Source organism: Vipera berus (genome assembly GCF_964194415.1).
Source record: "Vipera berus genome assembly, chromosome: 13".
NCBI classification, from domain to species: domain Eukaryota; kingdom Metazoa; phylum Chordata; class Lepidosauria; order Squamata; family Viperidae; genus Vipera; species Vipera berus.
Genome location: NC_138216.1, coordinates 17354650 through 17370947, shown reverse-complemented (window position 1 = coordinate 17370947; position 16298 = coordinate 17354650). Strand labels below are relative to the sequence as shown.

Below are 16298 nucleotides of genomic sequence, written 5' to 3'. Positions count from 1 at the left end.
GAAACCAGCCCAGCAGGCAGCAAAAGAGAAATCCAACTGGATCACGCAGGAACCTGTTGCCCAAGTCACATCGCCCATGCAGGAGAGTGCTGAGGTCCAAACCGGACCTGCCGCCGCTCTGCCCTCCTACGACAGCGACAATGAAGGAGAGAACGACCCGATGGTGAGTCGACCCGTTCCACCTTTTTCTCTGCCTGCCAAGCTGGGGCACAGGTAGATCTGAAAGTACTAGTGGACTCAGGATGCTCCCGGTGCATTATTAGCTTGCCACTTGCCCTGAAAATGGGCATATGAGCAAGGCTGCTCTCCAAACCCGCGAGGTTTGAGCAAGCCGATGGCTCCCTAATGGGAGGAACTTTAGTCACGCAATTGACTGAACCCATACGCTTAGAAAGAGGTGAGCACTGAGAGTTCATTTGCTTCATGGTGGCTCCGAAAATGACTGAGGCCATGATCCTAGGACTAGCCTGGTTACACAAATGGAAGCCATTTATCTGGTGGGAGAAGGGAATGAGAACTGTGAGATTACCTATAGGACCCAAGCCCCCCCTTAACTCGGCTGATGTTACCAGAGGACTTAGCCCTTCTAACAAGCTAGCGAAAATAGCTGCTCTGCTTCAACCAGGCGAGCCACTCGTCCCCAGTGAGTACCAGGATTTAGCAGAGGTGTTTAGTGAAAAAGAATGCGACACCCTGCCTCCCCACCAGCCTGATGATTTCTCTATCGAACTGTTACCGGGAGCCAAATTCCCACGACCGAGGATGTACAACATGTCCCCCTCGAAATGGAGGAAATGCAGCAGTATGTGGACAAGAACCTAGCAAGAGGATTTATTGAATGGGCTAAATCTCAGGTGGGAGCTCCGGTATTATTTAAAGAAACAAAAGACAGATCACTTCGTCTCTGTGTGGACTATAAAAGATTAAACGCTGTGAGCGTGGAAAAGAAACACCCACTCCCCCTCCTGAAGGACTTACTAACCCACCTGGCAAAGGGGAGTTTCTTCACTAGGCATATTACCAAGTGAGGATAAAGGACGGAGATGAATGGAAGAGTGCTTTTAACTGTCCCATGGGGAGCTACCAATTTAAAGTCATGCTGTTTGGACTGCAGGGAGCTCCAGCTGTCTTCATGAAGCTGATCAATCAGGTACTATATGATCATTTATACAAAGGGGTTTTGGTGTATCTTGATGATATGCTGATATATGGCATATGGCTGACCACATAAAACTAGCGAGAGAAGTACTAAAGAAACTGTTGAATGCCAAACTTTATGTTAAGCTATCCAAGTGTGAGTTTCACCAGACCCGACTAGATTATCTTGGCTGCAGAATTTCCAGCAAGGGCATTGAAATGGACCCGACCAAAGTGACAGCCGTAATTGAATGGCAGCCCCCAAAGACTTGCAAACAGCTCCAGAGCTTTCTGGGATTCACCAACTTTTACCGCCAGTTCATCCCCTCCTTTGCTGAAATTGCTTTACCCCTTAAGGACTTACTGAAAATAGGCAAAGAGGGAAGAAAGCCGTGACCAGGCCAGCCACTAGCATGGACTATGAACTGTCAAACTGCTTTTGAGAATTTAAAAAGGCTATTTGTGGTCGAACCAGTCTGAAAGCATCCTTGTCCAGGGAAGCCCTTTGTGATTCAAGCCAATGCCAGCGACGTGGCCATTGGAGCTGTGCTATTGCAAAAGAACCAGAATGGGATCCTACAACCCTGGGCCTACACCTCGAAAAAATTCACTGAGTGAGAGAGGAGGTGGGCTGTGTGGGAGAAGGAAGCCTTTGCGATTCATTGGGCTCTATTAAAGTGGCGACACTATCTAGAGGGGAGTAAGGTGCCTTTCAAGGTATGGACTGATCACAAAAACCTAGAAGCACTGAAAACTCCCTGCAAATTGTCCCAGAAACAAGTACAAGGGGCGCAATACTTCAACCGTTTTAACTTCACCCTAAAGTACATACCAGAAGGAAAAAACCTTTTAGCTGATGCTTTATCCAGACTGCCCCAATACAAGAGCCAGCATGAAGAGGTTAATGAAGCAATTATTTCCACTCCACAAACTGCTTCTCAACTCACGCCGCGCAGAGTCCCACCTTCAAGAGCCCCAAACCCCGATGACCCTGGGGCAAAGAAAATAAAACAAGAGCTCCTCACTGACCAATGGTTCAAAGACAATCAAACCTCCCTAACATGCAGGGATGGTTTGGCTTACAAAGGGTGAAAGTTGTACTTGCCCCAAACCTTCCGCCTCAATGCGCTCCAGCACGGCCATGATGTAAAACAAGCTGGACACTTTGGATATTTAAAAACACTACACCTCATCCGCCAGCAATTTTGGTGGCCGGGTTTGAAACGGGACATAGAGAACTATGTCCAGAGTTGTGCTGTATGTGCCACCATGAAAAGAATTCCAGAGAAACCCCCTGGGCTATTACAACCGATGGCGGACCTTTCCCAACCATGGGAAGAAATTGCCATGGATTTTATAGTAGACCTACCTGAAAGTAGGGGAAATACAGTCATCTGGACTGTGATAAATCTGTTTTCAAAACAGGTTCGCTTCATTGCCTGCAAAGGACTCCCATCCGCCCAGCGACTAACCAAGATGTTTCTGAAACACATCTACAGTTTGCAAGGTGCACCAAAACGAGTAATCTCAGACCAGGGGGTGCAGTTTACAGCCAGGTTTTGGAGACGTTTTCTTAAGCTAATTGAGTCATCTCAAGGACTATCGTTGGCTTTTCACCCGTCTACCAATGGGGCGGCTGAATCTGAGAACTCAATGGTGGAGCAGTATCTCCGATGCTATGTGGATTATCAACAGACAAACTGGACTGACCTCTCTTTTGCAGAGGTGGCTTACAATAACTCTGTTCACAGTAGCACCGGTTTCACACCTTTCAAAGTGGCCACAGGAAAAGAGTTCAGCCCAATACCTGAATATCCTCAGGGACCCTCCGCTTCCCAAACTCTTGATCAGTGGCTGAGGGAGTGGGAAGAAGTCTGGAAAGCCATGAAAACTGCTTTGAAAAAGGCTTCTGAGACATATGAAAAGCAGACAGATAAAAAAGGGTTCCTCAAAGGACATTCCAAGTTGGGGAAAAGGTTTATTTGTCCACAAAATATTTATGGCTTAAGTTACCTAGTAAGAAGTCAGGACCGAAGTACTTAGGACCCTTTCCCATTGTAAGGATCATTAACCCGGTCACGGTAGAATTAAAACTTCCCAGACTCTTAGGGAAAGTCCACCCTGTGTTCCATTGTAGCCTGCTGAAATCTTTTCGGGATTCCACCTTAAGACCTTCCCCTAAGAAGGCACCTCTGACCCCTCGTGGTGGCAGGACAAGCTCACTATGAAGTGAAGCATATTCTTGATTCTAGATTTTTTAAAGGGAAATTGCAGTACTTAGTGCAATAGAAGGGATATCCATTGTCAGAAGCCACCTGGGTGAAATCTAGCGATAAGTTCTATAAGGAACACCCTAACAAACCAAGAGGCAACCCCTAGCCTGTGATTTTGTTTGCATTACAGGATTTGTCCTTTTTGTAAGGAGGGCCGGATGTCAACACTGCTAACATTGGATGTTCTTGCTTTGACAACAGATGAAAATGCAGCCATTTTCTCCATGCTTTAGAATTAGTTGATGCTGGGAGGGGGGATAGGGATGAGAGTCCAGCTAGTCATAACAATAATAACTGAGCCATGGGAGCCCAAGGACATTGGGCCCAGAGCTGATAGAGTTTTGTTGGGCTGGAGAACTGGGGAGGATGCCCGCGCTTCAAGCTAGTTGAGGAATATGATTTATGACTGTTTATTGGAGGTGGGAATTGTACTTTGTTACTTTGTATCCAGGGGAGAGGAATTTAGGTTTTGGATTCAACTATGTAGTGCCGATACTTTGTTTCCCAAATAAAATATTCTTTAAGGTAAACAATGCCTCGAAGTTCTTTTGAAGGGTTTCATCTGTTGGAACCATGACAGATGGTTCAGTGCAAGCAGTGGGTGATCATGCTCGTGCAGCTCTATTTGCACAAGCATCAGGCACCCGTGCCAGCTCCTTGAGCAAAAGGAACTCACCTGCCTCTTGCATGGCCCAGTTCTGAACAGACCGTGGCCCACTACTGGGCCATTGCCGGGGGGGGAGGGGTTGGGGATTCCTCTTGTAAGGGTCACTTGAACAGTGAGATAGGCAGCATATAAATTTAACAATAAATAAATAAATAATACATAAATAAATTCTAGGTTTCAACTTATGGAAAAAGCCAAAAGGGAAAAAGTCACTCTGATGCTGAATTTGCACAGTAATCTTAGCAAAAAGGGGCTAAATGTCAGCATGCCATGGGAGCCCAGCTATTTCTCAGCAAGTTGTGTGAATTAGGTCAATGTGTTAAGCTGACTTGTTTGGGCATCATGCGACACTCAAACATAGCCACTGTCTTAGTTAACTTGGTCTAGGGACTTGGCAGACCATGTGGGAACATGGAGGAGAGGTAGACAAGATTAAAGGCGGTCTGCAAAGTAGAGGAATGCATGTATATTGGCAGATGGGAAGCTACACCACCTTTGAGACAAACATTTATCATAGTAAATTCAAAAGACCGATGAAAAGCAGAGATTCCTTGCCCTTGTTTTCATGGTGAATCATAAGTTCTGTACTCTCGCTGCCCAGCTAACCTCAACACCCCGTTGCATTTACTCACCTTTATTGTCATGCCAGATCCGGATCTTCCACACCCTGCCCAGGTTCCGCTCTGTGGCAATCTGGAAGATGTCGAGACTGTTGCGGCGAAAGGCGTTCTCATCATCCAGATGTCTGTGCCCAGATTTGCTATCCGTCCCATACAAAGTGATCCCCACATGGGCTGTGGTCCCTGGAAGGAAGGAAGGAAGGAAGGAAGGAAGGAAGGAAGGAAGGAAGGAAGGAAGGAAGGAAGGAAGGAAGGAAGGAAGGAAGGAAGGAAGGAAGGAAGGCAGGCTTAAATTGCGATTCTCTTCCTGAAGAGCTTTAACAGAGCACCTTATAATGTACACTGGGGTCCTGGATCTGCCACTTGAATCAGGATTTGAAGCCTGGCAGTTGGAACACAGCTGGGGCTCTGCTCTCCTAATCACAAAACCATCACCATGGAAAATATTGCAATCATCCTGATTTTTACTTACCACCTCAGTTCAAAGTTCTTCAAGCAGATGGAGAACGTGATGGAAATAATAAATAAATCTTAACTATTTCATATACCTTTCATGTCAATATCATTCGTTTATGCACATATACACACACAAGCAAACAAAACCCCAAAATACACAACAGGTGTGAAAACCGCAGCCCTGGAGTTGTTGAAAGCTGAGCAGCCAGCCCAATACTTATGTCGCTTGGTGGTCTCAAAGAATTTAGCAGAATGGGAATCTCAGCTTTCACTTCTAAATCCCAACATAGCATTCCAGTGTAATGTCGAAAGGTTGAATCATGGCAACTGGACCAAACTTTGTTAATCATGAGACGTTTCTTTGCTCATCCAAGCAGCTTCATCAGTCAGAGTAAAGCTACCTAGGCAGAGAGTCAAGAGAATTGTTGGAATGTAACAACTCTTGCCAAACCAACTTCAGGGATTTCTCCCCAAAATGGCTTGCCATATGTCAGTGAAGACTTCAATCATCCAGGCCAAAGGTGTCTAAAGGCTGACTTATGGCTACGGGACCAAAATGTGTTAATCTGAGACGTTTGGTTGCTCATCCAAGTTGAACCTAAGTGCTGAATAGAAGAGAGGGCAGTCAAAAATTGTGTCAGATCTGCCATCAGCCTTACTTCACTTTGATGGCATCCTGCCATGAAAAGGGGGCAGGAGGGGAATATAGGCAGGGGAGATGAGAGGTGCCAACAGTTGAAAGATCCAAGGGCACGGGAACGGAATGCAAATGCCCACCAAAGAGGCGCCAAACTTTAGGACTGTTACCAAAATACCTAGTTTGAGTATCATCGGACATTAACAAAGTCACCAAGGGAGGAGGGCCTGGGAGAAGGGAATAGCACTGGGTTTACATGGGAAAACTCAGATCTGGCTTTGCTTACGTTGTAACTACTTGGTTTTAGTCAAACGTATACATGTATGTATGTATGACCATTTGCTCATGAGAGATTTTCTCCTTGGATATCACAAGGCTATCAGCAAGGGTTTAGTTCTTTTTTTTTTCTTAAGACAAAAATAAGAGCTTACATCAGCTCCAAATGCTGTTGACAGCAGATGTAAGACGGCAGACCTTTTAATGTTTTTCTTCTGCCAACCTAAAACTAAAGTCAATAGAAAGTCTCATTTCCCATCACAACAGCTGTTGGCAGCTGCATAGTTTATTTAAGAGAAAAACAAGCCATTCCACAGCTATGGGACAATCACTTCAGAACGTTACAAAACTATGAATAAGCTGTCGAATTTGCCAGACATGCTCCCCAAGCTGGTGTGAAACAAATTCTAGGCTGCATTAAAAAAGAATCAAGATCATGTTAAGTGTTAGTACTGCTTGATAATACCACACTTGGAATACCGCATCCAGTTTTGGTCGCCACATTATACAAAAGTTGTTGAGACTCTGGAAAGAGTGCAGAGAAGAGCAACAAAGATAATTAGGGGGTTGGAGGCTAAAACATATGAAGAACGGTTGCAGGAACTGGGTATGTCTAGTCTAATGAAGAGAAGGACGAGGGGTGACATGACAGCAGTGTTCCTATATTTGAGGGGCTGCCACAAAGAAGAGGGGGTCAACTTACTCCCCAAACCACCTGAAGGCAGAACAAGAAGCAACGGATGGAAACTAATCAGGGAGAGAACCAACCTGGAATTAAGGAGAAACTTCCTGACAGTGAGGACAATCAACCAGTGGAACAACCTGCCTCCAGAAGTTGTGGATGCTTCATCACTGGAAGCTTTTAAGAAGAGACTGGGCAGTCACTTCTCTGAAACAATATAGGGTCTCCTGCTTGAGCAGGGGGTTGGACTAGAAGACCTTTAAGGTCCCTTCCAACTTTGTTATTCTGTTATTCTGTCAAATCTTGGGCCTGATGGTCTCGTCTCAAAGCCTGTGGGTGATACTTGGGCTAATTTAAGAAAAGAGACAGTATAGGGATTGCTCCCCAGGAGCTTGCTCCTGGACAAAAATTATTTGCCAGACAATTCAGAGGTATTTTTCTTTTTTTTACTTTGGCAAATAAAAGGAATCTACTTTTCTACGGGGCAGTTCCCTTGCAGGATCACGTTGCAGGAACATTGGAGCAGCAACTGCCTCATTTGTGTGAGCCGGGACTGTTGCCTCTCCAAACAGGAGCGCCGGATCCAATATTCATTATCTTGCCAATGTTCTAATGGGAGGGATATTTGTTCTGGAGGTTTTCCCACAGACGATGCCTTAACAGCTGCCAGATGTTCCCCATTCTGCCCTTGCTTACTGGACTCCGGGACGTAGAGCTAGAGAGAGGAGGGACTTTTCCAGCCTTCGGATATGCAGATTGCAGCTATGGCGTCCTCCAGACAGCCCAGGCAGAAGTCGAGAGTTGGCCATTATGTGCCAGAAAATCTGGAGGCCATCCTGTCAAGCAGGACTCGCCTCAAGCTCTTTGGCATTTGCCGCGACTAAAAGTAATTCTTTCACTCATAACTCTCAAAGTTCTTCTTCAACAAGATTTATCGAGATGGATGGAGTAAATATTTTAACAACTAAACTATTTCCAGTTTTGACACAAGTTTTGAAACCACCCAGAGTTTCTGAGAATTGGGTGGCAGTATTATTACTAATTTATCCCCCAACTCATTCGGGTGGAGTCTGCCTTTGTAGTCAGCAAGCAAGTACCAACAATTTAGTACAGTGATGGTGAACCTTTTAGAGACCGAGTGCCCCAAAACTTCCGTCACGTCCCCCATCCACCCACAGGGTCACCCACCGCCTCCACAGCCTGCCCCAGATTGCCCAGGCAGCCCATCAGCATCCTCCACCTGCACCCCGCAGCATCATCTGCATGCGATGGGGCACGAGTGCAGTGTCTTGTCCCCGCTGCCCGGCTGCCATGACCTTGGCTACTCAGGGGTGATTCTCCTCTGGGGGGGACTGATGGTGAGGAGGGGGCCACGGGGGGAGGCGGGGCTGGGGTGATGGCACGCGTGCCCACAGAGAGGGCTCTGAGTGCTGCCTCTGGCACGTGTGCCGTAGGTTTGCCACCACTGACTTAGTTGGTGGCTGTTTACAAAACCACCTAAGTCCTTATGAGTCCATGATTGGACTGGGACATCTGGTTTAGCTCGGGGGTATTGCAAAAACACAAAATAAATGTCAAAAGCCTTTGGTTTTGCCCATTGCTGCAATGTGACCCCACAGTCCGTGTCCGTGCAGCCTTCTGGCAGGCTGGAAACCCACACCATGACCTGCAGCTGAGAAGAAGGGTGCCCAGTCTGGAATAAAGGGAGGGATGTGCCAAGTGGGCTCCATTGGGGAGTGGCATTTTAACATTTTATTTGGGGTTAGCCAGGTAAAAAAGAGGCAGGGCTTCAATCATGCAGACAAGGTCTTGACATCTTCCCCCCACAGCTGCCCCTCCAGTGATTTTGTCATTATTATTTTTTTGCTTGAGTTTGTACATACTATTAATAAAGAGAGGAGTTATAAATTGGCAAACCACTCTATGGTTGTAAGAAAAAGGCAGCCCTGCCCCCGAGGGATGGGCAGAGAATAGGGCTCTAGGGTAACCCCCCCTCCCATGACATGGGAAGGAATCCGGCCTCATTCTCAAGGAAGGCTGATCTGCATTTCTCAAGGCCTAACCCAGCAGTCGTTAAGAGGGTCACAGATACTAACCTGACCCTTTGCCCCAGCCTGTCTTCACCAAGATTTCATATTGGTACAGCCCATTCTTCCCACAGAAGGGGATCGAGCCCACACGGCTGATATCGATCAGATCCAATTTGTGCACAATCACAGCTGCCATGGAGTAGGTCACCAGACAGACAGCACAAGTCAGCAGAACGATGTAGTTGAGCCCGGGGCCTGGAGGCTGAAAGAAAGGGAGCGCGCACTTCAGAGAACGGTGACTTCCTGCTACCAGGTCGACTTTCAGCCAGCGCTTAATCCACATTTCAGATGAATTTTGGCAGTAACAAATCTGAGTACATCTACCCAGGAACCTACATATATTACCACCATTTTTTTTAAAAAGGAACACTTTAATTGTACGATGGACTACTGTATCCTTTGAATATTTTCAGGATGTCCAATAATGTATTGTTAATTTCCTCCATATTGATAATCATATGCAGCCTAGAAATGAGGTTGCAGAATGAAGGGTGAGGAATGCAGACAATCCTTGACTTACAACAGATCATGTAGTGACCATTCAAAGTTACAACGGCAGTGAAAATAGTGACGTATGGCCATTTTTCAGATGACTGTTGCATCCCAATGGTCATGTGATCAAAATTCTGACACGTGGCAACTCATATTTATGGCCGCTGCAGCGTCCAAGGGTCACGTGATCACATTTTGCAACCTTCTAACAAGCAAAGTCAATGGGGAAGCCAGATTCTAGTACAACTATGTTACTAACTTATCAACTGCAGTGATTCACTTAAAAACTGTGGCAAGAAAGGTCGTTAAATGGGGCAAAGTTCGCCTGTTTCACTTTGCAACAGAAAGTTTGGGGTCAATTGTGGTCTTAAGGCAACAGAGGGGAGAAGGGATGGTAAAGGGAGTGAGGGATGCAGAGGACCCTTGTAACTTCTTCGAGTGCTTGTAAGGATCTAGCTCAGCCAAGCCGCCCAAGAAAGCAGAACTCCTGAAACAGGCGTTGTCTGAAAAGGAACTTTGATTAGGGGCTGGTGACAGCAGGGAATCAAGGCGAGATCTGAGAGAAAAACCCGCAAAGCGATCTGTTAAAAGTAGCATTCAATACTCCTCCCACCAGTGTCCCAGTGTTCATCTGAATCCCAGCCATTCCACATTGGGCATCGTGCTCTGGCAACCGGTGGTCTTTCCGGAGGGCTCCTCCAGGTCTTTCTCAGGTTCAATTTCTCCTGGCTCCGAGCGCAAACTGCCTCTCAGATAAGGGAGAGACAGTCCACCCCCTGGGGGAAGGGCAACCAAGCAGACAGTGCAAAGCATTCCCCCAAACTCCCCCCTCCCAACGGAATGGCAGGCTCCAAAGAAAAGCCACAAACTGAAATAAAAGAAGAGCCTGACAGTGCACAAAAGTGATCCATTCAGAGGATCTGGAGGAGTTTGGGCTGAAATGTTATAGAAGGGAGCTTGGACAGGACAGGCATTTGCACACTCCTTGCTCCTCCATGGGTTCCAAATATCCCCACAATCGGGGAGAAGCAGGCCCAACTCTGGAACGAAGCAGAAAGTAAAGGCATGGGGAGGGCGCGCAGTTTGCACATTATAGCTCTTCCAAATAGCAGAGGATATGAAGGACCCTCCCTGCCCCCTGGGCCAGCCACCGAAGCTGCTTAAGGACATCAACGAAAGGAGGAAGGACCCCCTTCAGTGGGCCAAAGGCCACAAAGCAGTGGTTGAGGGTCCCACCTCCAAAGGAAGGCCATCCGCAAGCCTTGCTAGGCATCCCAAAAGCTGTGGAAGTCCAGGTCTTCAAGCAAACCCTTGTGAATAAGGGGAGGTGATGCTGCTCCCAAATGGTGCTGCTTTGGGGTTAATATTTGATTATCTTATGTTGGTTATGACCTACAAAGCCCTACATGGCATGGGTCCGGATTACCTACAGCAGCACCTGCTGCCGGCATCAACTTCCCTCCGTCCAGTGCGCTCCCACAGAGAGGGCCTCCTCAGGGTGCCTCCGATCAAAGAATGTCGACTGGTGGCCCCCAGGGGGAGGGCGTTCTCTGTGGGCGCGCCAGACCTCTGGAACCGCTTGCCGGTCGAGCTCCGGACGGCCCCCAACCTTCGCTCCTTCCGGCGCGATCTAAAAACTTATCTATTTGAACAATCTGGCCTGGTCTGATGGGTTTGGGGTTGGATTTAAATAAGTTCTTAACACATTTTTAGTATTGTATTCTTGGGCATAATTTATTTAATTCTTTTTAATCTCTTTTTAACTTTTGTATTTACACTTTGATATTTATTGCCCTGTACACCGCCCTGAGTCCTTCGGGAGAAGGGCGGTATAAAAATTTAATAAATAAATAAATAAATAAATTTTATAGTACCCAGTGACCATATTTTCTGGGGGGAAATAACGGACCAATCTAACAAAGGGGAAAATCTGAAAAAAGTTCATAAGGATAAATTTTTTTTAATTTAAAAATGCTTATAATTTTGTTTTAGAAAGGAAAATTCACGAGCAAAAAAACAACTTCTATAAGAAGCATATTCTGATAGAAATATCTAAAATCAAACAATGTATGTAAATTTATTTTAAAAACAATTCAATTTCCATCTTTTTCACATGAATGCAAAGAACCATGCATTAAGTAGTACCATTTCTGTGGTAAAAGTTAAGTGATCGAAATGCAGGAGAAAGGGTTTTGAAAAATAAAGAAATTTAAAAGGCAGCTTTCTGAAATAAAGGGCTGTCTTTTGTAATCAAGACAGATGGCCACCGTGCTTATAGGCTTGGCCCCTAAGCTGTTTCTGCTGACGTGACCAGATGGAGAAATTTGTGGCTGTGTCCCCCATTGCACAGGCAAGAGGAGAAGTGAGCTTCTTTCACCCAAAAATAACAACAGCCGCCGCCAAGGTACAGCAAATTAAAAACAGTGTCCACCAAAGCTCCACGGCTCAACTCACCGGCTTGATGAACTGCACCGAGTGCGAGGGGACGAAGAGGCTTGCCCCAAAAGCAGTCAGGTGCTGGGTTAAGCACACAGCCTTCTCCGGGGTGGCCCCCTCCAAGGGAGCCATGCCCTCCGTCTTCCAACGGGCCTCTTCCTCGTTGAAATACTGGCACAGGGAGCTGTACAGACCCAGAGTCACCTCCACAGGGGACCACACGAAATGGTTGGTGATGTTCAAGTGATGTTCCTTCACTGTGTCTGCAATCCTAAACCAGGGAGGGAAGATATGAGTGGGAGGGGAGGGCAGGAGGCCACAGCCTTGCTCAGCCAGCCGGTCCTGCTGGTGGCCACGGGGCGCACTTGGAGCCACTTCTCCAGCAGGCAGGCTGCGGTGGGCAGCAAGCTTCCTTGTCCGCCAGTCTTTTGCTTCCAGGCATCCCCTGCGTTGGCCATCGATGACCTCACAGCACTAGAAAAGTGCACTACTCAAGGTGTCCCCTTCCTCCCTGGGAACCGGGCCCTCCCCCTCTGGCCCCAGAGGTCCCACTCACCCTGGGGGGACAAAGATGGTGTAGCGCCGTGGGTCTCCCTGTGGCCCCTCCTTCATGTCCTCCAGCGAGATCTCCTTGGAGGCTGTGCAGTTGCGCTTTGGGGATTCAGGGGGTTGGAAGAGACAGACGGCAAGAAACGGTTCCTTTTCCCGGGAGATGTAACGATCTGGCCGTGGGAAGGGGCGGAGAGGAGACATGGGTGGGTTCCAGCTAAGAGAGGGGCTTCCATGCCGCCCTCCGGCATTAACAACACACCATCAGTGTCTTCTGTCTTGAGGAACGAGCGGCTCTCAAATTCAGGCCAGAGCCTCTCAGCGCCTCCCCAGCGTGTGAATTCAGTTTCAGCTATTCTGTGAGCAGAAGTGTGCAGCCTCTTTCCATGGCTAAATAGGGTTCCCCCACACTCACCCCAAATAAGGCTGCACCTGCTGGGTGGGATTCTCCCTCTGCTCCCTGATCTCAAGTGGGCTGGTGATTTTCTAGCCAGGGGCTCACCAGTCTATCCACGCAGGGCTTTTGGGGGGCCAGGAAGGCCTGAGGAGGAGGAGGAGGGAGCAGCGTGAGCAGGGCCTGTGTCTGGGACAAGCTCTCCTTGCTAAGCTTGTAAGCCGCCCTGAGTCTTCGGAGAAGGGTGGGATACAAATGGAATTAAAATAAAATAAATAAATAAATAAATTTTGGAACTCTTAAAAAGGGCTGTCTGGCCTGCCTTCCTTCCTTCCCTTCCCTTCCCTTCCCTCCTTCCTTCCTTCCTTCCTTCCTTCCTTCCCTTCCTTCCCTTTCCTTCCTTCCTTCCTTCCTTCCTTCCTTCCTTCCTTCCTTCTGCTGACATCAATACTGAAATGATGATGATGTATGGATTTATTTATATGTAAGAGATGGGATATGGGAAGATCATTTGCTGTATTTTAATAGAAAATGGTAAGTTATTAAAATTGTTTATACCTGTTGTGATGGAGGAGGATGTGATAACTTTATACATTTCTTTTCTTTACTATATTTTCTCTTTTCTGCACCTTCTATTTTTTCTTTTTTATTCTTTTACAATATTTTTATTTAGTTTTTATTGTTGTAAATCATCATTTATAATAAAATTACGATTAAAAAGAAAGAATGGGCTCAAGGTTGTGCAAGCTATAATGTTCACCTGCCCTTCTTCAGGGATCCCTCCAGCATGCACTTTCTGCCCTGTACAGGGGCTAGACTAGATGATCCCTGCAGGCCCTCTCCTTCTGTTCTTCCTTGAGCCCTTGAAGAAGATCGAAGTGCAAGACCAAGGCTGGCAATTCTGAGAGGCCAACAAATATAATACAAGGGTGTCTCAATCGGGCACCTACCTGTGACGATGCTGAAGGTGATCTGGAAATACAGCCCGGTTTCTGTGTTGGTGTTCTCCATCGAGACCACCACGTGCACTGAATTCTTCTCCTCCACCACCACCGTGCCCACAGTGATGTTCTTCAGCCCAGAGTCCGCAACCGCCACGGTGATGGCCTTTTCCAGATCCAGGCTACCAACCGCTATTTCTGTGCCATTGCTGCTCTGAAACTCCATGGAGGCCACTTCGGAGGAGACACTGTAGTTGGTGATGTAGCCAAAGGGAAATGGGTTGTAATCGACGTGGAAGATGACCTGGACGACGTCCGTCAGGTCAGAGAAGGTGGCTCTGAAGGCCTGGGGGATGGAGAACTGGCAGCTCGGGGTGTCTCCGTAGCAGAGCAGGGCATGGGGGTCAGCTCGTTTCCCTCTGGCCGTGATGTTACTCCCGGCCAACTCCAAGGGCTCCTCGTTGAGCACCCGTGACTTCATTAGGATGCGCATCAAGTCCGTGGACAAGGCATAGGCTTTGGAGGCCACCTGCCCCCGCTTCTGAGCACTGTAAAGCTCCTGTCGTTCTGACTCCTGGGAAACGGCGTTGACGACGTGGATCAAGTCTCCTGCAAAACAGCCTACCAAAATCAGGGCCAGAAGCCTGGGTGGCATGCAAAGTCCCCCCCCCCACTCCAGCCACTGCCTGCCACAGCTGCTCCCCCACTCGCCGGAGGGCTTGTGGCAACCGACGTGCAGAAGCACCGCTGCCCCTCCACACTGGGCCTGAAGGGGGGATGCACTGAATTCTGCAGGGGTGGACGGTTAGCATGGTGTAATCAAAGCGCCGCCTGTTTCTTTTGCCACAACGCCTTTGTTGACCATCCCCTTCAACCTCTCGTGTCACTATCAGCCACGAAGAACCACAACAGTTCTTGGCATTTTGTCATCGCACAAGCTCACATTTTTGACACGCTGAAAGTGCAACTACCAGCCAGATATGCAAAGGCCAGTTGTGCCTATGAAAATACAAATCCTCTCTCGACAGGTCCAAGTTTCCTTTCAGCACCAAGAATCTGACTGTTCTCCAGGCCACCTAAAGAAGTGCTGTCTTTCTCCATTTTGCTCAATTATACATAAAAAAAATAAACACATACAACTAATTCATGGACATCTTCGTCTTCGCTTGGTTTGGGGCTGCCTGCTTAACACGCATTTCCTTACGATGACTAGAAACAAGCCATTTCCTCCAGAGAAGGGGGAAGGAGAGCAGGGGATCAAAAAGACAAGATGGCGGCCATGATCACATGTGCTGCCTGTACCAGACATCCAACTCCCCGTGCTGAGGGCGAGCTGTGACAGCCATGCATTCCAGCCCTGCTCCTCCCGGCAGTGCATCCTCCCAACCCGGAGGGTGATGCTCAGTAGCAGACAAGCCGCCTACTTCCTTCTCAGCTGGGCTGAACTGCCATCACTGTTTCCACTGGGGGGGCTCACCCATAATGTCGAGGATGTTGCCAGCGATGGCTTTGGGGGTCATGGTTCCTTGGAGGGTCTCTCCTTGAAGAACGCTCATCATAGTTTCAAGCTTTCTCAAAGTCTTTGTCAGGCAGGATCGGCAGATCAGTTCCTTACTGGCCATCTGCGAACCCAAAGCACAGGGGAAGCAAGTCAGGATGCAAAGTTTCTGGTCCTCATGGTGGCTGAGTGCCTTCACCACTAGACCAAACCGGCTCTCCTTTAGAATACATCCGTGTTCATTTAGAAAAGACAAGAAAGGAAGAGAGAAAATAGGAGGCAGGAAGGGATGCTAAGGAGGAGGAGATCACCTAAGACAGGGGTGGGGGAGGATGGCCCCTTTATAACTCGTGGACTTCAACTCCCAGCATTCCTATTCCTGGCTCAGGAACTCTGGGAGTTGAAGTCCAAGAGACATAAAGGGGCCATCGTTCCCCACCTATGGCTTGAAACCTTCTGCCCACTCTCTCTTTCTATTGTCACCCCCTTTTAAACCAGGGAAGCTCACAGCCAACCCTTCCCACGTGATCCACAACATGTTGTGTGAAGCAGAATCGAGCCAGGCCTATGTCTAGGCACCCCCGTCCCTCCCAGCCCCGTCTGCCCAAGATGCCTACCATACACTGGGCCAGCGCAGCCACAATCTGCCGGATGTCGTCCACCGTGTTGACGTTCAAGGAGGTCAAGGTTTCGGTAACGTTCTTACGGATCCAGATCTGGAGGTGGGCATCGGGCTCGGCTTCCAGCTTTGGATACACAGAAGATTCGTGCTTTGGGTGGGGAGGACAGAAAATGAATATAGGTAGTCCTCAGCTTACAACAGTTCATTTAGTGACCATTCAAAGTTACAACATCACTGGAAAAAGTGACTTATGACCATTTTTCACACTTACGACCATTGCAGCATCCCAACTGGTCACATGATCAAAATTCGGCTGCTTGGCAACTGGTTCATATTTTTGCATAGTTCCCCGGGATCACATGATCCTGTTTTGCCACCTTCTGACAAGCAAAGTCAACGGGGAAGCCAGATTCACTTAACAACCATGTTTCTAACTTAACAACCGCAGTGATTCACTTAGCAGCTGTTTCACTTAGCAATATAAACTTTGAGCTTAACTGTGGTCATAAGCCGAGGACTACCGGTAGT

At 47.8% G+C, this 16298-nt stretch overlaps 1 protein-coding gene across 1 annotated transcript in view; it reads right to left on the bottom strand.

Moving 5' to 3' along the window:
• The window catches only part of LOC308674096 (polycystin-1-like), a gene marked incomplete at its 5' end in the record, with an annotated part of 192725 nt that overhangs the window by 64970 nt on the left and 111457 nt on the right, over positions 1–16298 (bottom strand). The window contains 7 exons of the mRNA XM_081338298.1: positions 4710–4880; positions 8845–9040; positions 11785–12037; positions 12323–12488; positions 13660–14259; positions 15128–15272; positions 15766–15918. Coding sequence (XP_081194424.1) covers positions 4710–4880; positions 8845–9040; positions 11785–12037; positions 12323–12488; positions 13660–14259; positions 15128–15272; positions 15766–15918 — 1684 coding nt within the window. The remainder of the gene's footprint in view (positions 1–4709; positions 4881–8844; positions 9041–11784; positions 12038–12322; positions 12489–13659; positions 14260–15127; positions 15273–15765; positions 15919–16298) is intronic.